This window comes from Petromyzon marinus, chromosome 33, assembly GCF_048934315.1.
Source record: "Petromyzon marinus isolate PM22_M1 ecotype Great Lakes invasive population chromosome 33, UKy_Petmar_22M1.pri1.0, whole genome shotgun sequence".
NCBI lineage: Eukaryota > Metazoa > Chordata > Hyperoartia > Petromyzontiformes > Petromyzontidae > Petromyzon > Petromyzon marinus.
Window position 1 is genome coordinate 9,453,059 of NC_133699.1, and position 25,538 is coordinate 9,478,596.

General features: G+C 56.3%; 1 protein-coding gene across 4 annotated transcripts; it reads left to right on the plus strand.

Moving 5' to 3' along the window:
* The first annotated feature begins 631 nt into the window (after nt 1-631).
* Nucleotides 632-25,270, plus strand: LOC116948412 (MAM domain-containing glycosylphosphatidylinositol anchor protein 2-like). Of its 4 annotated transcripts, none has more exons than XM_032965053.2 (17): nt 632-1,432; nt 2,133-2,708; nt 3,939-4,078; nt 5,397-5,571; nt 6,125-6,315; nt 7,678-7,810; nt 8,606-8,875; nt 9,659-9,988; nt 11,675-11,968; nt 13,220-13,474; nt 14,280-14,425; nt 14,561-14,738; nt 15,871-16,077; nt 16,898-17,056; nt 19,972-20,096; nt 21,068-21,170; nt 22,517-25,270. In XM_032965053.2, the coding sequence occupies exons 2-17, from the start codon at nt 2,630-2,632 to the stop codon at nt 22,621-22,623; spliced, it is 2,892 nt and encodes a 963-aa protein (XP_032820944.2). In that variant the 5' UTR covers nt 632-1,432; nt 2,133-2,629; the 3' UTR covers nt 22,624-25,270. The 4 variants fall into 4 exon arrangements, with proteins under 4 accessions (XP_032820944.2, XP_032820943.2, XP_032820945.2 ...); XM_032965052.2 differs by having other exon boundaries at nt 2,154-2,708; XM_032965054.2 differs by having other exon boundaries at nt 2,485-2,708.
* Nucleotides 25,271-25,538: the final 268 nt, after the last annotated feature.

Sequence of the window (25,538 nt, forward strand, 5' to 3'; positions counted from 1 at the left end):
TCCACCTCCTATCCACTCACCGACTGACTCACCCACTAAGCCGCTCACCCACCCACTCACTCACTTATCATCCCACGTTCCACTCACCCATCCACTCATAACACCCATTCACTCACCCACCGACTCGCCCGCAAGCGCACTCATAACAAATTCACCCACCCCCTTATGCACCCACATACGCATCCAACTACTTACCCACTCTCCCACACACTGGCTCACTCACTCACCCACCCAACCATTAACCTATCCACTCATCAACCCAACCACTCTCCACTCACCCATCGACTCACCCACTCACTCATTCACCAATGCACTTACACACCCACCGAACACTTCATCATTACACTCACCAACACCACTCATCGACGTACTCGGCAACCCATGCTACTCCCTCACTTACACATTCGCCCGTGAGCGTCTACAATCGCGCAGGGACGGGCTTTACATACGCGCAAAAAGAATGCTTATCTTCCTTCGCCGTCAATAGTAGTAAATGAGCTCCAATGGGGACCACACGAGAGACTCCCCAGCGCTGCATGCGCAGGAGTGAGACGAAGCGAGAGGGAGATTGGAGAGCGGAGAGGAGCGACGGCGTTCACGTAGTCGACTCCACGCGCCGTCGAATCCTCGTCAAAAGCCCCGCGAAGTGCGCACCCTGGCGTCAAGAGAGGCCTCGTTCCTTGAAACGAAAACAAACCTCCTGCCTTCCCTTGCCTCTCCTCCCCACCTCTCCCTGCGCCTCTCCCATCTCCCCGCCTCTCCTCCGCCCGATCTGCCTATCCCTGTCTCCCCCTACCTCTATTTTCCTCTCCCCGCCATCCCCCATCTCTCGCTGCGTCGCGACTACGCGCTCCCCCGTGCAATCGTGAGCGAACTGCAGTGTTTCGACCCTCGCGTGCTGCGTGCGAGCGGCAGTCGCCCGCCAGTGCGTATATGGTGCGCGTCATCTCGTCCTGCCATGGCCAATTCCTCCGGTCGAACGCGGTGACCGCGTCGCGCGCCTCCGCCGACGGAGCGGCGTCTTCTCCTCCGCGGTGTCGAAGCGAGCGGGACCTCTCGGAGGGGCGGGGGCGAGGCCCCCCCCCCCCCTTCACGGGCCAAGCGAGCGGGGGGTGACCCCGAGAGACCCCCGTTCCCGCCTCCACCCCGTTATATATTCCCGCCCCCACCCTGGCTGACCGTCGCCCACGCACTCGGTCCGCAGCGCCACCGGCGCCTCTGGGCGCGGAACCTCCTCGTTCGCTGCGATTGACGCGAGGACTCGACGCAGAAGAGATGGCGACACGAGAGAGCGGGAGCTGCCGGGGATGAGGAGGAGCCGAGCGCCGTGATTCGCGACCAGCGCCGGCCATCGCTGCTCCATCCTTCACCCCCTTCTCGCCTCCATCGCACGCTCTGCGGTTCTCCGAGCGGGCTGAGAACACCCGCCTCGGTACGGATGTTGCATTTGTGGACACGAACACACAGTACACGCGCAGACTCGAGGACCCACAGGGACGCGTGTGCGCGCGTACCCACTGATGCGGATACACGCGCAGACACGGGTAACACACAGGTACGCGGGCACACACAGATACGCGTGTGCACGTGTACACGCGGACACGGATAGACACGGCTACGCGAACACACGCTTCACGTGCGCGCACAGAACGCGTACACACACCGTCATGGTTATACGTCAACACGCGTGCATAATAAGACGCACACAAACTCACACGCGTACACACGCACGGGTACATACGCAGACATGCTTGCACGTATGCATACAGACTTGTGCGCGCAGTCACTCGTACAATGACCCGCACACGCACGCACGCACACGAACATCCCGCTGCATTCCCATGCCCCTTCACGCACAGCCCTTGTTGACCCAGTTCCACGTAACGGACATCAGCGCGACCTCCTCCTGCTGCACCGGCTAACCCCCCTCCACCCCTTTGTTCCTGCCTCGCCTACTCCCCTTCTGCACTATCTGCTCCCTCTAGTCAGTCATTGCCCCCGCTCTTCCTCATGTCCTTGCCCTTCATCGCCCGGCCGCTGTGCCGGCGGTGCCCGCTGTACCCGCGCCACGATCCCACGCCACCCACACGTGCTCCTCGAGTCTAATGAAGGCGCTGACCCTACACCAGCAGCGGCTCTCTCGCTTCTCGCAGGAGGAGCGGCGACTTCAGGCAGCGGGGCCCACGGGGGGAGGCGGACGCGGCCGATTCTAATTGGGCCCGCGGGACAGGAGCGACCGGAGATCGCTTCTCGTTCTGCTGCGGCCGCTCTTGCTGTCGCTCTTGCTGCCGCTGCTGTTCGCGGCTATAATTGGCGCAGGGAGGGGCCAGGTTCGGTCGCGAGTTTCGTCTGGACTGTGGCGATCGCGGCGCCGCTGGGACCTGAGACGTCGCACGAGGCCCAACGCGCACGGTTGTGTGGGGGGGGGGGGGGAGGCCCGCGAGAGATGAGGTCCTTTGCCCTCGGAGGGCGCTTCGATAACAGCTCCGCTCCCGGGTCGCTGGTGCCGCGCTGACTGAGGCTGGGAACCCGACTTCGACGGACCGATCGCGCGCTACTCCCCGGGAGCCCCAGACCGGAGACCCCGGAGAGCAGAAAGCGTGGGACCCCCCCCACCTCGGCGTGCGCCATGGTTCTCCTGGCGTGGGCGCTCCTCGTGTGGCTGCAGCGCGCCTCCAGCGCCGACGCGTCAGGCCCGGGAGTTTACGGTGACTCCCGCACACCGCTCACCTCGCTCACTCCCAGCTCCATCACCAGCCCCATTACCAGCACCGTCATCAACACCCTTAACTTCATCAGGCCTAACACCAGCGCCATCACGAGTACGATCATCAACACCAGCATCATCCCCGACACCAGCTCCATCAACGGCCCCCTTTACCATCACCGTCAACGCAAAAAAACAGCCCCATCACCAGTCTCATCCCCATAAGGGGCCATCCGTTTAGTACGTACGCATGGAGGGGGGAGGGGGGGGGGTTAACCCAAATGCGTACGCTTGCGTATGGGGGGTCTACTGACAATGTACGTACGCATAGGAAAGGGGGGGGGGGGGGTGAAGCCTCGATAATTTGTCTACATTGGCCTTCAAATAAGTTAGATAGTCCGGCGGTGGATTATCTGTTTGCTTAAACACGTTAAAATTATTAATCCTTGATCGTTTCTGCGTGGATTACATATCGGCCGTTCTATAGGCTTGGGGGGGAGGGGGGTGCGTGAAGCGTGCGTACGCAGGTGGGGGGGGGGGGTGAAGCGTGCGTACGCAGGTGGGGGAGGGGGGGTAAAAAGTCCGCGTGCGTACGGGGGGGGGGGGGGATCAAGTTTTGACAGATTTTTGAGTACCTACTCAATGGATGGCCCCTAAGCAGGCCCATCACCGGCATCATTACCATCGGTCCCATCGCCAGCACACGCATCACCCCCGATACCAGCCTCATCCCCAGCATCACCTCCATAATCAGTGTCGGAGTAAGCTAGTGCGGGGCCTGTAGCATGATGTTATAAAGGGGCCCTAAATAAATAAATAAAACTCGGAAATATTAAAACACAGATTTTGAACTTGCATAGTAAAGTCATTGTATTTTTTGATTTGCTATACAGCCAGATAATGCGACAAATCGCTAACCTTCAACACCCAGTCGCTCATAAAAGTTGAAGGCAGAATAGTACTATAGTAATAGAGCAAGTGCAGAATCACTGAACCGGAATTGATAGCTTGAAAAGCATTTAGCGCGGGGTCACTGAAAGTGCGGGGCCCGTAGCATATGTAGCTACTTGTGCTACTAGGATAATCCGGCACTGCCCATAACTACCCCAACTCCATCACCAGCGCCATCCCCAACACCAACCCCATCACCAGCACCAATACCATCTCCAGTCGGAGCTCCGCTCTGATGTTAAATACGGCTGTGAACTCCCCTCCCATCCCTCTTCTCCAGCCCCCCCTGAGGCAAGAATCGTCTCCACGGGGCAGTCGTGCAATGGACAAGATGAGGGTCAGAGCGAGCGCGCGTTCGCCGTGCGCGAGGGGGACACCCTAGAGCTCACCTGCATCGTCAAGGGTCACCCCCACCCACAGGTGTGGCCACCCAGCTTCCTCCACCTGCACCACGCACCCTCCTTACTTCACCTGCACCACGCACCCTGCTGACTCCACCTGTACCACGCACCCGGCTCCCTCCACCTGTACCACGCACCCGGCTTACTCCACCTGCACCACGCACCCAGCTCCCTCCACCTGCACCACGCACCCAGCTCCCTCCACCTGTACCACGCACTCGGCTCCCTCCACCTGCACCACGCACCCGGCTTACTCCACCTGTACCACGCACCCAGCTCCCTCCACCTGTACCACGCATCCAGCTCCCTCCACTTGTACCACACACCCAGCTCCCTCCACCTGCACCACGCACCCTCCTTACTTCACCTGCACCCTGCTGACTCCACCTGTACCACGCACCCGGCTCCCTCCACCTGTACCACGCACCCGGCTTACTCCACCTGCACCACGCACCCAGCTCCCTCCACCTGCACCACGCACCCAGCTCCCTCCACCTGTACCACGCACTCGGCTCCCTCCACCTGCACCACGCACCCGGCTTACTCCACCTGTACCACGCACCCAGCTCCCTCCACCTGTACCACGCATCCAGCTCCCTCCACTTGTACCACACACCCAGCTCCCTCCACCTGTACCACACACCCAGCTCCCTCCACCTGCACCACGCACCCTCCTTACTTCACCTGCACCACGCACCCTGCTTACTCCACCTGTACCACGCACCCTGCTTACTCCACCTGCACCATGCACCCAGCTCCCTCCACCTGTACCACGCACCCGGCTTCCTCCACCTGTACCACGCACCCGGCTTACTCCACCTGCACCATGCACCCAGCTCCCTCCACCTGTACCACGCACCCAGCTCCCTCCACCTGTACTACGCACCCTGCTTACTCCACCTGTACCACGCACCCGGCTTACTCCACCTGTACCACGCACCCGGCTCCCTCCACCTGTACCACGCACCCAGCTCCCTCCACCTGTACCACGCACCCGGCTTACTCCACCTGTACCACGCACCCGGCTTAGTCCACCTGCACCACGCACCCAGCTTACTCCACCTGCACTACGCACCCGGCTTACTCCACCTGTATCACGCACCCGGCTTACTCCACCTGCACCACGCACCCGGCTTACTCCACCTGTACCACGCACCCGGCTTACTCCACCTGCACCACGCACCCGGCTTACTCCACCTGCACCACGCACCCGGCTTACTCCACCTGTACCACGCACCCGGCTTACTCCACCTGCACTACGCACCCGGCTTACTCCACCTGCACTACGCACCCGGCTTACTCCGCCTGCCGTCGGCCTGGCCGCTCGTACCCCCCAGATTCGCTGGACCAAGACGTCGAGCACGAGCTCGGACAAGTTGCAGGAGATGAATCTGTCCAACGAGACGCTGCGCATCAAGAACATCACGCGGCAGCAGGCGGGCTACTACTGCTGCCGCGCCGAGAACGGGATCGGGCAGCCGGCCATATTCTCCTCCCGTGTGGACGTTCACTGTGAGTGAAGGGATCCACTGTGGGTGTAGGGGTCCACCGTGGGTGAAGGGGTCGACTGTGGGTGTAGGGGTCCACTGTGGGTGAAGGGGGTGAAGGGGTCCACTGTGAGTGAAGGGGTCCACTGTGGGTGAAGGGGTTCACTCTGGGTGAAGGGGTTCACTCTGGGTGAAGGGGTCCACTGTGGGTGAAGGGGTCCACTGTGAGTGTGTAGGGGTCCACTGTGGGTGTAGGGGTCCACTGTGGGTGAAGGGGTCCACTGTGAGTGTAGGGGTCCACTGTGAGTGAAGGCATCCACTGTGGTGTAGGGGTCCTCTGTGGGTGTAGGGGTCCACTGTGGGTGAAGGGGGTGAAGGGGTCCACTGTGAGTGAAGGGGTTCACTCTAGGTGAAGGGGTCCACTGTGGGTGAAGGGTTCCACTGTGAGTGTAGGGGTCCACTGTGAGTGAAGGGGTCCACTGTGAATTGAGGGGTCCACTTTAAAGTGAAGGGGCTCCACTATGACGGGACATATCCCCCTCCATCCACCCTCGTCTCCCGCACCCTCGTGCGCCCAGACCTGGACCCGCCCGTGCTCATGGTCCACCAGAACGTGGGGGAGGCGAAGTACTACCAGGAGCGAACCACCTTCCTGCGCTGCTCCGCCAACTCGAGCCCCCCCGCACAGATCACGTGGCTGCGCGGGGGCCACGTGGTCAAGCAGGAGCAGGACGACGGCATCAGCGTCTACAAGCCGCTCTTCGTGAAGGTACGTCTTGGAGCAGGGGGGGGGGGGGGATGCGTGTTGAGTTTTAATTGCGGTTATTATTTGAGGCCACGTCGCTTCTGAAAAATCAATTAATAGCTGGGCTTTACTCGGACGGTTAAAGATAGTTCAGTTTTATTCGCGTATATATTTTTTTTAAATGATTTGTTTGCATTTCCTATACTTTACACCCCTGTCGTGTTTGTCTATTGTTTGTTGTTGTAACGTTTTGACCCCGTGTCCCTTACTTGACATCTGTGACAAAGAGCTTCATAGCTCATCGGATTCCTCCGGTATGAACAAATATTCTGATTCTGACTTGAGCCATGGCCGGGTCGGTGTTTCGCCAGCCACGGCCAAGATGCAGGCGCGGCAATTTCTTGCTATGCAACCGCGGCCCTGCATGGCTGTAAAAAAGAAAAGGTAAAAGCGCAGCCCTGTAAATTGCTCGCTCACCACCATTGCTGGGGGTAGGGCCTCCGCTCGAAGAAGCTAGAGGGAAGCCCTCTCACATCGAGGGTATTTTGTTCGAATCTTCCACGTTGTGCCAGGCACCTTCACAGAGGTGGGCGTACCCGGCACTAAGATATTCCCCACCACACGCAACTTGCCGATCGACCAACTGGAACACATTTACACTGCGGCTGGTGGACAGAAGCGGTGTGTGGGAGGCGGGGGGGGGGAGGCGCGGGGGGGGGGGAGATTTAAGAAACGTGCCTCCATCGTTTCAACTGCCCCGCGGTGGGGGATGGAATCCAACCGGCGAACCTTCTCGGCTTGCAAGTCCAGCGGTAGCGTCGCTGCTGACCGCAAACCGCACGGTCGGTCGGGGGGCTTCTTCACGCTCCGCGGAGCCGAGAAGTCGCCCCCTCCGCCACCCCCCTTCCCCCCCCCCCGGGAATTCACAGTTGCCGCATCAGCGATTCGCAACAACGACGGCGTGGGTAAGGGATGGCGGGGTTTGGGAGGGGGGTCAATACGAGTAAGGAAACAAGGAGCGGGGTGGATGAGGGGGGGCAGCTATTTGATTTCCTCTCCCAAGAGATCGATTTTTACTCCCTCGCTCTGCTGAGCGCGGCTCCTGGCGCGAGAGACGAGAGGCCGTAGAGATGCAGAAACCCGGGAGAAATGGTTCCCCATGGGACAAGAGGATCCCAAGAGGTTCCCCGGGACTGCGGATCCGGGGTTACAATGCCTCGTGGGCCCCCGGGTCAACCCTCCTCACCTCCCCATTATATATTTATTATTTTTTGTGCGAGGCTTCTGTTTGGGGGGCGTGGCGTGGGGGGGGGAGGACGTGGGTGACGTGCGGCGCTGCACCGCGTGGCGTTGACCACATGGCGCCGGGGTTGCGCCGGGGTGCAGGACGAGCCCATGGTGCTGAAGCTGAAGAACATGCGGGACAGGGACTACACGACCTACAGCTGCGTGGCGTCCGTGCGCAACGTGTGCGGCATCGAGAACCTCACGGCGAGTTTCCAGCTCACAAACAAGACCGGTGCGGGGTGCAGCTCACGCGCACGCTCACGCACAAAGACAAAGATCCCCCGGATAGCCTTTACGGCCTGCTGGGGCAAGTGCTGTTAGCGAGCTCCTTTGAAGGCCGGCACGGCACACGACGGGGTGGGTGGCCAGAAACCACAACCGGCCGCCTTTGTCTCCCCAGTTGCGATGTTTACGCACCACACCAGGTACTCATTTGAGGCCGAGCCAACACCACACAACACAGACACACGCATATGCAAAGTGCTTGAATTCAGCAGGAACAGCCCAGAACGCTGTTCCAGTAATTATTTTGGCACGGCGCATCCATCTCGCCTCCTTTTGCCGAGATGGGATGTGTTATGGGACGCCACATCAAACATATAAGGTGTTATTACGCACATGCGTACCCTCAACTCTAGTGGCAGGTAGTGCCTTTCACCGATTACGCCTGCTCTAAGCGCAGCCGCTATGGCAGCGTTACGGAAAATATTGAGTGAAAAATTAAGCCCTGCGTGTGTCCACACTAACAAAGATCCCCCTATAGCCCTAACAGCCTATTGGGGCAAGTGCTGTAAGCTAGTAGCACCTATGAAGGCCGGCACGGCACACAACGGGGTGGGAGGCCAGCACCACGCCCGACCGCCTTTGTCTCCCCAGCGGCGATGTTTATAACCCGTCCCAAGTACTCAGTTGAGACTGAGTCACAGGGCCGCATTGCTATCCATACTAACGCACACACACACACACACACACTCTCTGCCACCTCCCCCCCCCCCCCTCTTATTCCACCACCCGCCGGCTCCCCCAGCGCCCCCGCAGAGCCGCATCCGCGACGCGGAGAGTCTGGTGATCAACCCAGGTGACAGGGTCTTCGTGCAGTGCGACGCCGTGGCTGGGTACCCCCACCCCTCCCTCTCGTGGTCACGCCTTGGGGGGCGGCTGCCCCCCAACAGTTGCGTCTCGGGAGGGAATTTCAGCCTGGCGCGGGCGCACCGTGAGGACGCGGGCACGTATTACTGCGAGGCGTTTAACCGCGTGGGCGACCCCTACCGCCGGCCCGTCACCATTGTGGTGCGAAGTGAGTCCCGAGCAGGGGGGTGGGGGTGGGGGGGGGGGGTTCGTGCACCATCACGCACCGTCACACACCGTCACGTAGTGTCACGTAGTGTCACGTAGCGTCACGCACCGTCACACACCGTCACGTAGCGTCACGCACCATCACACACCGTCACGTAGTGTCACGTAGTGTCACGTAGCGTCACGCACCGTCACACACCGTCACGTAGCGTCACGCACCATCACACACCGTCACGTAGTGTCACGTAGTGTCACGTAGCGTCACGCACCGTCACACACCGTCACGTAGTGTCACGTAGTGTCACGTAGCGTCACGCACCGTCACACACCGTCACGTAGCGTCACGTAGTGTCACGTAGCGTCACGCACCATCACACACCGTCACGTAGTGTCACGTAGTGTCACGCAGCGTCACGTAGTGTCACGTAGCGTCACGTAGTGTCACGCACCGTCACGTAGTGTCACGTAGTGTTACGTAGCGTCACGTAGTGTCACGTAGCGTCACGTAGTGTCACACACCGTCACGCACCGTCACGCAGCGTCAGATATCAGAAGGCACCCGCATGCCCCATCGCGCCCCAGCATACTCTAGCATGCAGTATCACACTCCATCACATACAACCGTGCACAGTCACGTACAAACATCCATGATAATCACACGTTAGCATGCACCATCACATACCTTTAACACAGGATGTACCACGAGTATGTACCATCACACAGACACACACACACCGACTGACGGGACCTCCTTGAACACACACACACACATTCCTCCACCCAGCTCTGCGCCAGGGCCGCTTTTGGATCACCCCGGACCCGTACGTAGAGGATGGAAACATCACGATCGGCCGCGGGGTGAATATCACGTGCCAGGTGGAGGCCGTGCCTCTGGAGGAACTCACGTACACCTGGTACAAGAACGGGCGCGTGCAGTCCAGCACGGGCCACATGGTGATCACGCCCGCCGACGTGGACATCCACCCGGGCACCTCCAGCCTCGCCATCATCAACCTCAAGTTCACCGATTTCGGCACCTACACGTGCGTGGCGTCGCTCAACAATTACGCCATCCCCAACATCAGCATCGACGTGAACATCTCGAGCAGCACTGGTGCGTGACCTCAGCTCCAGACGGCCGCCACGGCTGCACCTGAACCCTGCTTGGGAGGCCGCTGTGGGCAAACCTTGGGATGACGGCGTGCAAATCATTGTGCACTCAACATCTTTATTTATGCTGGAGGAATCCGATGAGCTACAAATGTATTTTTTCACAGATTTCCAATAAGGAGCAGGTCAGAATGTTACAACAATTAAAAAAACGATAGGAGTGTAAAGTAGAGGAAAGGTATAAGAATAGGGTGTCCCCCTTTTTTCTGGCAACAAAACAGGTGTTAAGATGTTAAAATTCCTTGTAAAAGGTTTCAGCTTGGTGTTTTAAAATTTTAACACCTATTCTTATTTGTTGAAGCTGGCAAAGGAGGTCCCATGATAGAGGAAAGGGAAGTAAGCTATTTAAAATATATACAAATACAATTTAACTGTTTTTTTATCTTACCAGGTAAAGCCCACTGAGCTATTAGGGTCTGTTTCAGAAGCGACCTGGACACAAATGATAGCTCAACGAAATGGCTTATCGCGTGGAAATTTATAGCAGCAAAATAATCCGTTCTCTCTTTGCGATCACGGGGAGGATGGAGACTGGACGGCCCGGCTACCACTTGCGTAATACGTCTCTCTATTGGGATAACACACAAACGCACCCACACACAGCAGCAGCAGCAGCAATTATCGCACCCTACTGGCAGGCTAATGCCCCAGGTCACTCTTGCAAATGAGACTCTAATCCTGCTCTCTTGAGTTCTCACCTGGGGAAACAAAATTATGCTTAAAGAGGTCCAATTTACGATGCATGCAGAGTTCGTGCGGCGAGTCGCTGACACGAGCCAGAGAGGAGTGTCGCTCAAATGTTATTGCGCACAGACATTGCTTCAGCTGTTTCGTGAACACCGAAGCGCTGTATAGATACATCCACAGGATGCCGTATTCCACACACGGGGAGCGGAGATGATCATGGGTGCTCCCCACCCCACCCCCAACCTGCAGCACGAAAGAAAAATAAGCAACGTTTGTTTAAGCAGCAAACCCGGGACTTGATTCAAATGAAATTGTTTGCTTGCAGCTCAGGATTGAAACGCAATGCTGTAGCGCTCTGATTCCTGCAGTGTGCGTAGTGACACCAGTTGTGCCGAAATTAATACGGTCCGGTTCTTTTTTTAACTTTGATTTAGCTCTGGAATTCGTTCATGACGTCAGAAATAACTAGATCCGAAGTAACAAATTCAAACAATGTACATTAGGCGACGTTTTGGGAAATGGTCCTCCATCGAAGAGAAATTGCCCTTTTATTATGAAGAAGGGCCATTCGCTCTAAACGTCCTCCATTATTGTTATTATATTCTTCTCAGGGCAGAGTTATTGACAAATGTGTTGAGTTTGTTATTTGTGCTTTTACACAACTGCCAATGCAGCATCGCGAATACATTGTTAAATAATGATAGATCGTTTTCCATCGGCCATGAGTGCGGGTATAACATGGGTGCGGGTGAGGGCAGGAATTGAAAATACAAAAGTAGGGTCCCCAAATCGACAACAGCTCCGGGCCCCCACCACTCAAACTTAATCGGGCCCGCCGCGTGTCCCGTCGGGTGTGCCGAGTCCCGTGTGTGTGACCCCTGTCCCTCCCACCCCCCTCCTCACTCCGCCCCCCCCCCCCCACTGTTGCGGGGCGCGTACCCAGTGGCCCCCACGGTGACGGTGCCCAGGGGCCGCTCCGTGGTCACGGTGCGGGAGGGCAGCGTGGCGGAGCTGCAGTGCGTGGTGAGCGGCAAGCCCAAGCCCGTGCTGCTGTGGTCCCGCGCCGACCGCGACGCTCTGATGCCGGACGGGGCACCGCACACCGAGAGCCACGACGGGACCCTGCGCTTCGTCAACGCCACGCGCAACATGACCGGCACCTACCGCTGTCAGACGGGCCGCTACAATGGCTTCAATGTCACCCCCCGCGAGGCCAACGTACAACTCATCGTGCAGTGTGAGCATCGGCGCTCAGGCCACGCGGCGGCACGGTGCCCGGGGTGGCTCTAAGACCCCAGGGTGCATGGCTCAGAGGCCACGCAGAGTGACCTGGGAGCAGCGTGGCTCAGAAAAACCCAGGGTGGTCAAGGAGCAGGGTGGCTCAGAAAACGCAGGTTGGCTGGAAGACCCCGGGTGGCACAGAGTCCCAGAGTGGCCTGGGAGCAGGTTGGCTCAAAAACCCCGAGAGGCCCAGGATCAGGATGGCTCTAAAACTCAAAGTGGCCTAGGACTGGGGTGGCTCAGAGACTCAGGGTGGTCCGTGTGACAAATTGAGCAACGAGTTACGACCTCCGGCGACCTGCGGGGTTTAAGCGGCAGTCGGAGCGGAACGACGAATCGATCCATCAACACTCCTGCCGCGGGCTCAACCTCCGCTACTTAAATCCCTCTGAAGTCGTCACCACGTTGCCACAGAAGAACGTTGTGCATGGGGATGTGAGAGCGAGAGCCGATAATACATGACAGCCAACAGAACATGGCCATCGCTCATCTTTCTGTTCAGCATTTAACACCACCAACCTGAGTTTATGATTGCCCCCCTGCACCCCCCCCCCAATTCAAAACTTGTAACACGTGGTCACACCGCAGGGTCGAGCTCGCGACGTATCGCAGCAGGACTGCGCGTGTTAAGAGTCGGCATCAATGAGATTATCTCACCCCTCCAGCCACTGGAGATGCTACCATCAGCGCGAACGTTTAAAATGTCATCCTATTCCTTCTTCTTTCGTATGGCATCGTGAAAAGCGAAGCGTTTTTTTTTTTAACGATCGTCATAAATGAATGTAAAGGTTCCTCATCCAGTCAAATGAGATGTGGGGTTGACGCAGTGTGGATTCCAGCGACACCGCCAACGATGTGCATCGAAGGAGCATTCGTCGGCGCTGTGCGTGATGGTCTGGACTCTTCCACAGTCGCAGTTGGGCGATTCTTTGATCTTCAATTTATGGAACGTGTACGCGCATCTGCCGTGTTGTGTTCCTCAATAGTCGCCATCGATTGAAAATTGCTTAGGGCGTGGGGGGAAGGGGCGGGGGAGCGGTCTCACGTTGTTGTCACGCAGGCGCCGTGTACCCTCTCCATCTCTACCTCCTCCGCCCACTCCACCCACCTCCCCTCCGCACTCCACCTCGAGCCTCACACGGTACTCCACCCCCCACACCCCGGATGCTCGATCCGGTGTCCCCGCCCCCTCCGCCCCCCCTCCCAGACCCCCCGCAGGTGGAGCCCGTGGCGAGCGAGATCCGTCAGGCGCTGGGCCGGCGTGTGTCGATGCGCTGCGCGGTGCTGCGCGCGTTGCCCGCGAGGCCCCTCGAGTACGAGTGGCGACGCGGGGGCCCCGTGCTGCGCTCGGGCCTCGTCGAGTCCCTGGACATCGCGAGCCTCTCGGCCGGAGACTACGGCTCCTACACGTGCACCGTGACCAACGAGGCCGGGTCCTCGAGGTGCCTCTTCAACGTCACCGGTGCGCACGGGAACGCGCGCGCGTGTGCAGCGCGCCGCGCTACAAAATCCGGCGAGCCGAGTTCGATTCCCACTGACGGCCAACACCGGTGACCATTATCTGAACCGGTCCTGGGCTTCCCCTAGGTCGGCTCAGCCTCAATTGAGTACCCGGTGCGATAATGTAAAAATATTAACCAACTAGGGAGACAAAGGCCACCTACCCCCTCGTGTGCCGTGCCGGCCCTCATAGGTGGTCACGAACATAACTTGCCCCAGCAATCTGTTAAGGCTGTACGGTGGATCCCTGTGTTTTGTGCACATGATGGGCACGCCTGCCCGGTGTGTATGGATCCGGTGTGAATGTCCAGTTGTGTGGCTCATGGATCGAGCGGGAAGGTGCCTGGCCATCTTTGAATGGGTAAGGTAGCTTGCAGGCTGGTTAGACATCGTCTATGGTTCTTTCGGTAAAGTCACGTAGATAAAATAATAACAATAAAATAATGAAGATAAAGTGAATAAAAAAGAAACAAAAATATCACGAGCGGTCGTCCCTGTTCCTGATGACGACCCCTCGTGTTGCGATCGAAGCGTCGTGATATTGTATTACTTTTTTATCCACTTTAACTTTATTTTTATTATTGTATTGTTATTATTTTTCCATCTACGTGACTTCACCGAAAGAACCATGGACTATGAATTCCTGCAGTCGCCAAAGTTTTAAGTCACTGTTAGACATCGTGACAAGGCGCATGTTTGCCAGGCGCGTCCATGCCCTAACCCCGAGTCCCCGAACCCGCCTCCACCCCCCCCACCCCCCAACCCAGGCCGTGCCTACGCACCAGAGTTCTACTACAACCGGTCTCACCCGATCCGCACGGTGGGCGGCATGTACGCCTACCAGCTCGAGTGGACCCAGGCGCTGCCGGAGGCTGTGGACCGCGTCAAGACCTACAAGCTTGAGTACCGCCAGGTGAGGCCCCCGCAGCCATCGGCGTGGGCAGCACGGGCGCCGCCGCCGCCGCTCCTCGCCGACCACCTCGTCCGCCAACTCACCCGCCTCCTCGCCTTTCGTCCCACCTGCCCGTCCGCCCCGTCGTGCCCGCAGGTGGGCACGTTGCTGTGGCGCAGGGTGACCCTGCAGGCGCAGCCCCTGGGGCGCGGGCAGCTGCACGAACACGTTCTCCCCGACCTGCAGCGGCCCCACTCCTACCAAGTGCGGCTCACGCCCGTCTCGCAGTTCGGAGAGGGAGACACGGCCGCCTTCCTCGTCCATTACAAAGAGGGTAAAGCGTCGCCCGCCGCAAACGAGAGCATCGTCGCCGCGCGAGGGTAACCGCATCGCCGACGCGGGCAAACTCATCGTGACCAGGGACGTGCGGTCAGGGGAGGCAGCTATCACATCTGCCTCACTGAGGGGGGCGTGTCTAACACGCCCCCCTCAGTGAGGCCACGCCCCCTCTCATTGTGTGGATCTGGCTCTGACACTCGCCAGTGCCTCCCCAGCCATTGACCTCACCGCACGTCACTGGTCGTGACAAAGAGGGCAACTTCGCCGCTACGGGGGGTAACGTCGCTACAAGGATGACCTCACCGCTACAAGGGTGACCTCACTACAAGGGTAACCTCATCACTGCAAGGGTAATTTCGTCTTCACGAGGAAATACCTCGCAAATGTATTTTGCGCTCATTACAGGTCCCATCGCTCACCCATCAATCACTGTGCTCAACTATCACAAACTGCTCATCCGACTCACTCATTCCTCACCCTGTACACAAGTCTCACCCATCCATGTATCTTTCGACAACGCCAACTTACCCTACCCAGCCAACACGCTCCATGCCACCCTGCCCGCTCACACCCCCATCCCCTCGAGTCTCTGACCCCCACGCCACCTCGCCCCCTCTGCACTGCTCCCTCCGCGATCCTCTCTGCCTCACCCCCGTCTCTCCCTCGCCCCACTACCTCTCCCCCTCTCTCTTACCCGCCCACCCTCGTTCTCTTGTATGTATGTGTGTATGTATGTTGAACTTCTTTCGCACCGTACGTAGCCAACCGTGCTAATCTGGGGTGCGGGGGAAGGAGAATAAACTAAACACTCTCCTACCCCCCAACTCCCCCTCGAACTTACCTCCTAACTATCTTGGTCCCACCCCTCTCGTCGTCCTTCTCCCCCTCTATCTTTCTCTTACCCTCTCACATTCTCTCTCCCCCCCCCTTGTCCCCTCTCTCTCCTTCCAATTCTTCCCATCTCTGTCTCTCTCTCTCTCTTACCCTCACTCCCCCTCTCTCTTACCCTCTCACATTCTCTCCCCCCCACCCTTGTCCCCTCTCTCTCCTTTCACTTCTCCCCATCTCTGTCTCTCTCTCTTATTCCCATCGCCCCCCGCCCCCGACGCCTTTCTCTGACGACCTAGACCCACCTCCCTTTCCCTCGTACCCCCTAGATCCCAACGGCTCGGGAACCCTCACCCCTGCCTCCGCCTGTCAATTTGAGGAGAATCTCTGCGGCTTCGCGGCGGACCCGACGGGGACGTTCAACTGGACGAGGCGAAGCCCCCTGACCAGGCCCAGGAGGCCGCCCAACACGGGGCCCACCCTGGACCGCCACAACACCTCGACGGGTCAGGCCACGGCAGACAACGACGCAGACCGCCCTCCGGCACCGCAGAAGCCACGCGCACCGTGCCACACCACGCACGTCATCAGCAGACCAAGTACTCATATTCTTGGGTCTTTCGGTTAAGACACGTAGATAGGTTCAAAGAAAATATACAAAAAGCTACGACGTTTCGATCGCAGCACAAGCGGTCGTCTTCAGGAAAACGACCGATTGTGTTGCAATCGAAACGTCATAGTTTTTTTTTTCTTTGAACCTATCTACGTGACTTTAATGAAAGACCCAAGAATATGAATTCCTGCAGTCACAAAAGCTTTAAGTCAAGATTCAGACCAAATACATTTGCCTACACGTACACCACCCCCACCACACCCAGTGGCAGAGCCAGGATTTTCAGGTGGGGGGGGCAACCCCTCCAGCAATGAAAAATGATAGGGGTCCCTGGCACGTAATAATATGCTACACAATGGCAGTGGGGGTCGCAAAATGCCGATTTATTACTAATAAACCCCAATGATCCGATCGAAATTAGGGATTTCGATTGGATCAATGGGGGGGCACGTGCCACCCCCCCCCCCATTGGCTCCAGCACTGACCACACCGAGTCTGCCAGAGTTTAAATTATTTTATTCCGAGGGCCCCCAAACCTCGAACACTCCCCCCACTCCCTCCTCCTCCCCACACCCTGGGGAAATATTTTCCAGAGCTCAGTTCGGGACACTTGAAATGAAGGCCTGACTTGGGGTGACTCAGATTGTGACTCAGGGTGGGTGACTTTGGGTGACTCGCCGTGACCCCGGGGCGACTGGGCACCTCGCCTGCAGGTCACTACATGCTATTGGAGGCGTCGAATCCGCGCCGTGCCGGGGACAGGGCGCGTCTCCTGAGCCCCTGGTACAGCCCCCCGTGGCGCACCCACTACGGGAAGGTGAACAAGGACATCTGCCTCATCTTCTACTACCACGTGTACGGCAAGCACGTGGGTACGTATGGCAAGCGCTCGGGTACACACACACGCGCGTGTTCATTGAGCCTGGACGCACGCACACACACACACACGTGCCTGGCCTCCCTACACCCTGTGACTGCGCTCAGCCCACCTAACCCTGACCGCTCACACCCACCGGCCACACTCGCCTGTCACACTCATCCCTCACGCTCACCGCTCACCGCCGGCAGCTGTCCATCGTGAGCCAGACCGAGGGCTGTGGGACACTTTGCGGCGTGGGAGTCCACGGCACGACCTCCACCCCGCAGCCCCCTAAGCACTCCTCCCCACGATGTTACGTGCGTGGTGGCTCCGTCACTCGCCCCCATTTAGATGCAAATGAGGCAATTGCCACGGCAGACCGCGCGCGGACGCCGCTTCCTTCCTACGCAAGCTGCAGCGAATGGGTTAGGGCCGCGATGTTCAAGAAGGTCAAGGTCACGTTCAGTGCCGGATTAAGCTAGTGTGGGGCCTGTAGCATATATTATAAAGGGCCCTTAAAATAAATAAATAAATAACACGTTAATATTAAAACACAAATATTTAAACTCTTTGGTTCTATTGGGTAAAGTCACCACGTAGGTGAAAATAAAATAACAAAAAATCACGACGTGTCGGCCACAACACAAGCGGCCTTCATCAGGTGAAGGGACCAGACTGTCTGGAGGACAGCGCTGGAGTTGAAGAAGCCACGCTTAGATCACGACCTTTAAGCTGTGTGAGAAGAAAAAGACCACGCGCCTTGACAAAGGAATTAGCATATAATTTAGCATTGAAATGGCTCATTGAAATAGCTAAGTTAAAGTATACACATCCGCAGAGGTACCCCTTGACAAAGGAATTAGCATAGAATTTAGCATTGAAATAGCTGAGTGATTAGCTTGTAACTGGTCACAGAAATAGCTATGTTAAAGTTAGAGCATATACATTCACCGAGGCACCTAGTACTCATCAAACAGGAGAATTTAGCGAAACACAACCACGCTCAGACAGCGGACCTTTAAACTGTGTGCGAGCAAACAAGGTGTTCTGACGAAGAAATTAGCATAAAAATTAGCATTTGATTGGCGGATTTTAGGAAAGAGGTGGTGTACGTGCCGGTGGTCTTGCTGTTTGGCGCGGGGGTGGGGGGGGGGGAAGGGGGGAGGGGGAGTTTACCTATTGATGGTGTGAAAAGGGAATTTATAAGAGCTGCGAAAGTTTGGGGTACCACTACTTGAAAAATATACTGTACCATTGAAATTAGTTTAATGTTTAGTTCGATTTAGAACATCTTTCCAATGGTTGCTTAATTTGAAACCATCCTCTCGGTTGAAATTGTGTCTGTGTTTGTAGATCTGAATTGCTTCATGAACAAATCTCTGATAAAAGCCCGTGGGTTTGCAAAGAACCTTGGTATCGGAGAAAATTATATCGTGATCCCCCACAGCGTTGTAACAGTGATCAGCCACGGCAGAAGAATTCGTTTTGCCGTGTTTCAAATCTGATTTGTGCTCGCGAATTCGGTCAGAGACATGTCGCTTTGTCTCACCGATATAGCAATCACCGCAGGTACAACTCAATTTGTAAACCCCGGGGTACTGTAAATCAGGAATGATATCCTTCACGGATGGGATCAGATCACGAATTTTGTGTACTGTATTGAACCGGAACTGGATCTTGTGTTTGTTTAGAATTTTGGAAATCTTTTTAGCAACGCCGGCTATATATGGAAGTGTGATGGTTTTGACCGGAGTATCAAGTGGTTGTTTCTGTATGGAGGGAGAGACAGCTTGGCGGATGGTACGGTCAGAGTAACCATTCCTTTTGAGGGCCAGGTGTACATGTTTTAATTCACTGGTCAGGTGGTGTTGGTGCGAAATGCATCAATAGGTAAACTTCCCCCCCCCCCCCCCGCGCCAAACGGCAAGTCCACCGGCACGTACACCACCTCTTTCCTAAAATCTGCCAATCAAATGCTAATTTTTATGCTAATTTCTTTGTCAGAACACCTTGTTTGGTTGCACACAGTTTAAAGGTCCGCTGTTTGAGCGTGGTTGTGTTTAGCTAAATTCTCCTGTTTGATGAGTACTAGGTACCTCGGTGAATGTATATGCTCTAACTTTAACATAGCTATTTCTGTGACCAGTTACAAGCTAATCACTCAGCTATTTCAATGATAAATTCTATGCTAATTCCTTTGTCAAGGGGTACCTCTGCGGATGTGTATACTTTAACTTAGCTATTTCAATGAGCCATTTCAATGCTAAATTATATGCTAATTCCTTTGTCAAGGCGCTTGGTGTTTTTCGTCTCACACAGCTTAAAGGTCGTGATCTAAGCGTGGCTTCTTCCACTCCAGCGCTGTCCTCCAGACAGTCTCGTCCCTTCACCTGATGAAGGCCGCTTGTGTTGTGGCCGAAACGTCGTGATTTTTTGTTATTTTATTTTCACCTACGTGACTTTACCCAATAGAACCAAAGAGTATGGATCCTAGCAGTCATGAAAGCTTTAAATCTAGAACAAATATTTAACTTGCAAAGAAAAGTAATTTTATTTTTTTTCATTTGCTATACAGCCAGATAATACGACAAATCGCTAACCTTAAACACCCAGTCGTTCGTAAAAGTTGAAGGCGGTATAGTACTCCGGCAATAGAGCAAGTGCAGAATCACTGAACCTGAATTGATAGTTTGAAAGCATTTTGCGCGGGGCCCTTGAAAGTGCGGGGCCCGTAGCTACTACATATGTAGCACAAGTAGCTACAAGGATAATGTACATAGCTACTTGTGCTACGAGGATAATCCGTCACTGGTCACGTTCGGGGCTCGGCTGGGGTGTAGGTGTAGGGAGACGCGACTTTTCCTCGGATCTCTCTTGCTTCGGCCCCACGAGGACGAACGCGACGCGGCCGTTTGTTGTTGCGTGCAGGCGCCCTCAATGTGTACGTCAGAGCGGAGGGAGTCCCCGACAGCCGAGTGTGGGGTCGCAGCGGCAACCAGGGAAACGCGTGGCACCACGCCGCCGTGGGCATCGTGCCCCTGAAACGCTTCCAGGTGAGACACTCACTCGCCAAAGGTGAGAGACTCGACAAGGGGAGTGGTGAGCACCTCACGTGGTGAGGCGCGAAGACCTGTGATGAACTACACTCGGGTGGGTCGTGTGGGCTGTTAGGTGCTCATAGACACATTCTGCGCAACCCCCCCCCATAGACACACACCGCAGCGGGTACACTTACTCATTTAATGCTGAGTCGACCTAGGGGAGGCCCAGAACCGGTTCAGATATTTGTCACAGATGTTGACTGTGAGCGGGAATGGAACTCGGGTCGCCGGATTCGTAGCGCAGCGCGCTAACCACTGCGCCACCGCTCCTCACCTAGGCAAAGACAAAGACCATGACACACCTGGAGACACCAGACCCACACAACAACAACCGCCACTCGCCACTAAATGTCAGTGACGTCACCACGGCGTTTGTGCCAGGCTAGGTGCACTTTGAGGCCACGGGAAGTGTCGAAGGCACGCGCACACTCACACACACTCATAGGCAGACGCAAATATGTTTATAAATAAACACTCAGATACACAGATGCACGCATTGGTATACAGGGTGCTTCAAAAAATGTTAACACTTATATTGGACTATCGTTTTTAATGGAAAAAGAACAGATAACACACTCTAACATGGTATCAAATGTACGTTAATAGCTTCAAAATGTAAAAATGTCTCCACTTGTTCGCCATCGATCTCAATACGTGGCCTGGAATCTTCTCCAGGTGGTCTCCAAAGCCCGCAGGCATCAGCACATTTCTCGCGGTGTTGTTGCAAAATTCTCCGAAGTGTTAACATGTTTTTGAAGCACCCTGTACATCCACACACGCGCAGACGCGAACACAAACGCAGTGGGCTGGCGACTGCGCCTCCCCAAGGTCACCACCTAAGATGACGAGAGTTTAAATTCTTAGCACCCTTGCCTTGCACCATACCCCCCCCCCCCACCTCGCCCCCCCCTTCCGCCCGGTAGCTGGTGTTCGAGGGGGTGCGTGGGAACGGGGAGGAGGGGGACATGGCCTTGGATGACATCTCCGTGATGCAGGGGCGATGTGAGCGCTACGTCAACCTCAAGCGTGAGTGCCACCCTGCGAGCCTCCGCGAGCCTCCCCGAGTGTTACTCTGTGAGAATCCCTGAACATAAGACTCTCTGATTGTGAGACTCTCTCTGAGTGTGAGCCTCGCTGAGTGTGAGGCTCTCTGGTTGTGAGACTCTCTCTGATTGTGAGACTCTCTGATTGTGAGACTCTCTGATTGTGAGACTCTCTGATTGTGAGACTCTCTGATTGTGAGACTCTCTGAGTGTGAGACTCTCTGAGTGTGAGAATCCTTGAACGTGAGACTCTCTGAGTGTGAGACTCTGAGTGTGAGAATCCCTGAACATAAGACTCTCTGATTGTGAGACTCTCTCTGAGTGTGAGCCTCGCTGAGTGTGAGACTCTCTGATTGTGAGACTCTCTCTGATTGTGAGACTCTCTGATTGTGAGACTCTCTGAGTGTGAGGCTATCTGAGTGTGAGACTATCTGAGTGTGAGAATCCCTAAACGTGAGACTCTCTCTGAGTGTGAGACTCTCTGAGTGTGAGACTCTCTGAGTGTGAGACTCTCCCTGAGTGTGAGACTCTCTGAGTGTGAGACTCTCTGAGTGTGAGACTATCTGAGTGTGAGACTCTCTGAGTGTGAGAATCCCTAAACGTGAGACTCTCTCTGAGTGTGAGACTCTCTGAGTGTGAGACTCTCTGAGTGTGAGACTCTCTGAGTGTGAGAATCCCTAAACGTGAGACTCTCTCTGAGTGTGAGACTCTCTGAGTGTGAGACTCTCTGAGTGTGAGACTATCTGAGTGTGAGACTCTCTGAGTGTGAGACTCTCCCTGAGTGTGAGGCTCTCTGAGTGTGACACTCTCTGAGTGTGAGCCTATCTGAGTGTGAGACTCTCTGAGTGTGAGAATCCCTAAACGTGAGACTCTCTCTGAGTGTGAGACTCTCTGAGTGTGAGACTCTCTGAGTGTGAGACTCTCTGAGTGTGAGACTCTCTGAGTGTGAGAATCCCTAAACGTGAGACTCTCTCTGAGTGTGAGACTCTCTGAGTGTGAGACTATCTGAGTCTGAGACTCTCTGAGTGTGAGAATCCCTAAACGTGAGACTCTCTCTGAGTGTGAAACTCTCTGAGTGTGAGACTCTCTCTGAGTGTGAGCCTCTCTGAGTGTGAGACTCTCTCTGAGTGTGAGAATCCCTGAGTGTGAGACTCTTTGAGTGTGAGACTATCTGAGTGTGAGACTCTCTGAGTGTGAGAATCCCTGAACGTGAGAATCTCTCTGAGTGTGAGTCTCCCTGAGTGTGAGACTCCCTGAGACACCTTAACCCCCCATCATCCCCATATCTGCTCCTCCCCCCTCCTCCCCCCTCCTCCCGTCCCCTCTAAGCCTCGGCAGGAGTCGCCAGTCCCCTGGGCCGCGCGGGGAGGCCCCGCCGTGCCCACGCGTGGCTCGTGGTCGCGGGGTCTCTCGGCATCTTCCTGCTCGGCAGATGATGGCGAGGAGCAGCCCCGTCCATGCACACGCACGCGTGCACACTTGTACACGTGTGTCCACACACACACACCTACACACGTCGGTTAACAGAGTCCGGGGACAAGCGCTGTAAGCAAGTAGCACCTATGGAGGCCGGCATGGCACACGAGGTGATGGATCGCCAACGCCAAACCCTCGTGGCGATGTTTACACATCGCACCAGGTACTCATTTGAGGCTGAGTCGACCTAGGAGGGGCCCAGGAACGGTTCAGATAATCGTCACTGGTGCTGACCGTGAGCGAGAATCGAACTCGGGTCACAGGGTTCGTAGCGTAGCGCGCTAACCATACACAGACACCTGTGCACACACCCCCATAAACACGTGTGGCACCTACACCTTTTCGGCACACCTGTGCCTACAGCCACATTGCATACACACCTGTTGACACACACTCCTCACACGCACACCCTCCTCGCTCGGGGACCACAGCCCGGGCTCCTCCGCACTCACGCCTCCCACCCCCGAGGATGAGCTCTCACCTGGAGCCCCAGGAGGTTGGACACCAGGTGGAGGTGGTGGTGGAGGAGTAGGTGGGGGGTAGTATCCCCGCATTCCCGGCTCCTCAAGACGTCACGCATTGTCCCCTGCCGTGCGGGAGGCGCTTGCTGGAGGAGGAGGAGGACGAGGGGACTCCACCAGCTGGGAGCACGGAGAGGCTCCACGTGGACAGTGGGGCGAGTGGGGGGCTCCACTGCGCCCGCAGCACAGGGCCTGGTGCCGCTCACAGCTGGAACTGCAAAACGCGCTCCGAGTCGCGGCGGTGGAAAACGGGAGGGGGGTGGTGGTGGGAGGGGTCCGAGAGGGACACGCGGGGCCCCCGCGGAGTCGTCGCCTGTATTAATCTCGCGGTTATGAGCATTGAGTGTAATCCCTGTTATGAGACAATGCCTCCATGTTATGAAAGTGCAGTATTAAGCCATACCTATGATTATTATTATTCACACTACGAGTGTTATGAGTATTGCCATGATGATGACGGTTATTGTTATTGTTGGTACTTCTGGGCATCACTAAGCCGGGCAAGCTGTGGCCCGTGGGGCCCCCCCTGAGCTTCCCGAGGGTCCGTGGGGTCCCCGAGAATTCGGGGTCCGGGCGCGTAGCCCCCCTCCCCCCCCCCTGCGCGTCTCGGCCCATCCATCCAGGGGAACGAGGCGAGAACGTCATTGGCAGCGGAGACCACCATGGCAATGCCAACACTCACCTGGCCTTGGGAATAGAGCAGTGTTCTTCACGAATTTTCAGAGGGGGGGGGGCACTTTCGCCGATAAGACATCATCAGTGTGTGAGGACCGCCACACATTTGAAAGCATTGGGGGTTTGACAGCAGCGCGATGATGATTGGGGGGGGGGATTTCACATTTGCGTTTTATCGGGAGCCGCACGTGAGAGGCCGCACTAAAGGCGCCAAGGGACCTCCAGTGGCCCGCGGGCCTTGCAACGAAGAACACTGGACTAGAGCAATGGGGCCTGGCACCCTGGCTACCGCACATGGGACTTGTGGTCTAGGACGTGGAGCCTAGGAGCTGTCCTCTGGAAACTGGGAACCGGTCACTTGGAACTAGAATCCAGGAGCTTGGGACTGCGACCTAGGCCGCGTGACCCGGCCTGGGCGCGCATTGGCTCGCGGACCAAGCGCCTTGACCCCCGGTATCACGAAGCTCTGGGGGTGGCACAGGCTAGGGGCGCGGCACCGTAATGGGCATGTCCATTACGGCCCGAGTGGAACCAGGAACCAATGGAACCCAGTGGAACCAGTGAACCCAGTGGAACCCAGTGGATCCAGGATCCAGTGGAACCAGGAACCAGTGGGACCTAGTGGAACCAGGAATCAGTGGAACAAGGAACCAGTGGAACCAGGAACCAGTGGAACCAGTTAATCCAGTGGAACCCAGTGGAATCCAGTGAACCCAGTGGAACTAGGGGTGCGACCCGAGTCTCGCCTCTTCATCCTGGAGCGACCGCTTGATCCTGAGCCTCGTCGTCTGTAATATTAACTGCGATGGGGGGGGACCTCCTCCTTCCCTCTCATCTTCACCCTCTCTTCTCTTGAATCTCTCCCCTCCCCCTTTCTCATCTCTCCCCTTGCATCTCTCCTCTCACGTATCTTCCCTCTCATCTCTGCCTCACCTCTTTATCTCGCTCTCTGGATCGCTGCAACACTTTCTACAAGGCTGCCTACACTGCACCATCACAACCCCCCTCACCACAACCGAATCTACACCAACAACCTACCCACCAAATCAACACCGGACTCGCTACACCACACACCACACCCTCTACTACCACATCCACATCGACACCACAACCCATCCACCGCATCGCTACACCCAAAACTACACTATCAGACCCGGCTCGCCACACATCACACCCCAACCTAGACCAGCACACCGTACTCACCACACCACAGCCTAGCAACGAAACCCCAACCTTACTCACCACGCAATCGCGAACCCACCCCTGCCCAGACACTGCCACCCATCCCTCACCCCCTCCAGGCGTCGCGCCCGATAAGAAGCACAATCCGTCCTGACCCACGTCGCGAGTGGCGGCGGAGGAGATGTACAGATTTTACACCAAATCCACAATAAACACCCCGTGTTTACTCTCCCGTGTTTACTGTCCCGTGTTTTCGCTCCCGTGTTTACTCCTCCGCGTTCACTCTCCCGTGTTTACGCCTGAAAATTGCCGCTTAACGCGTTTTTAGCTTAACGCGGCACTTTTCAGGAATGCATCTACTCCGTTAAAGAAGGACTTGCTGTAATCAACAATATAACTAAGCAAACAAAAAATGTCCGCTTCACATATATGTCCCGCAACATACAAACGTATTTGTTTTACACATCCCATTCGACCACATGGCATTCTGGGAGTGC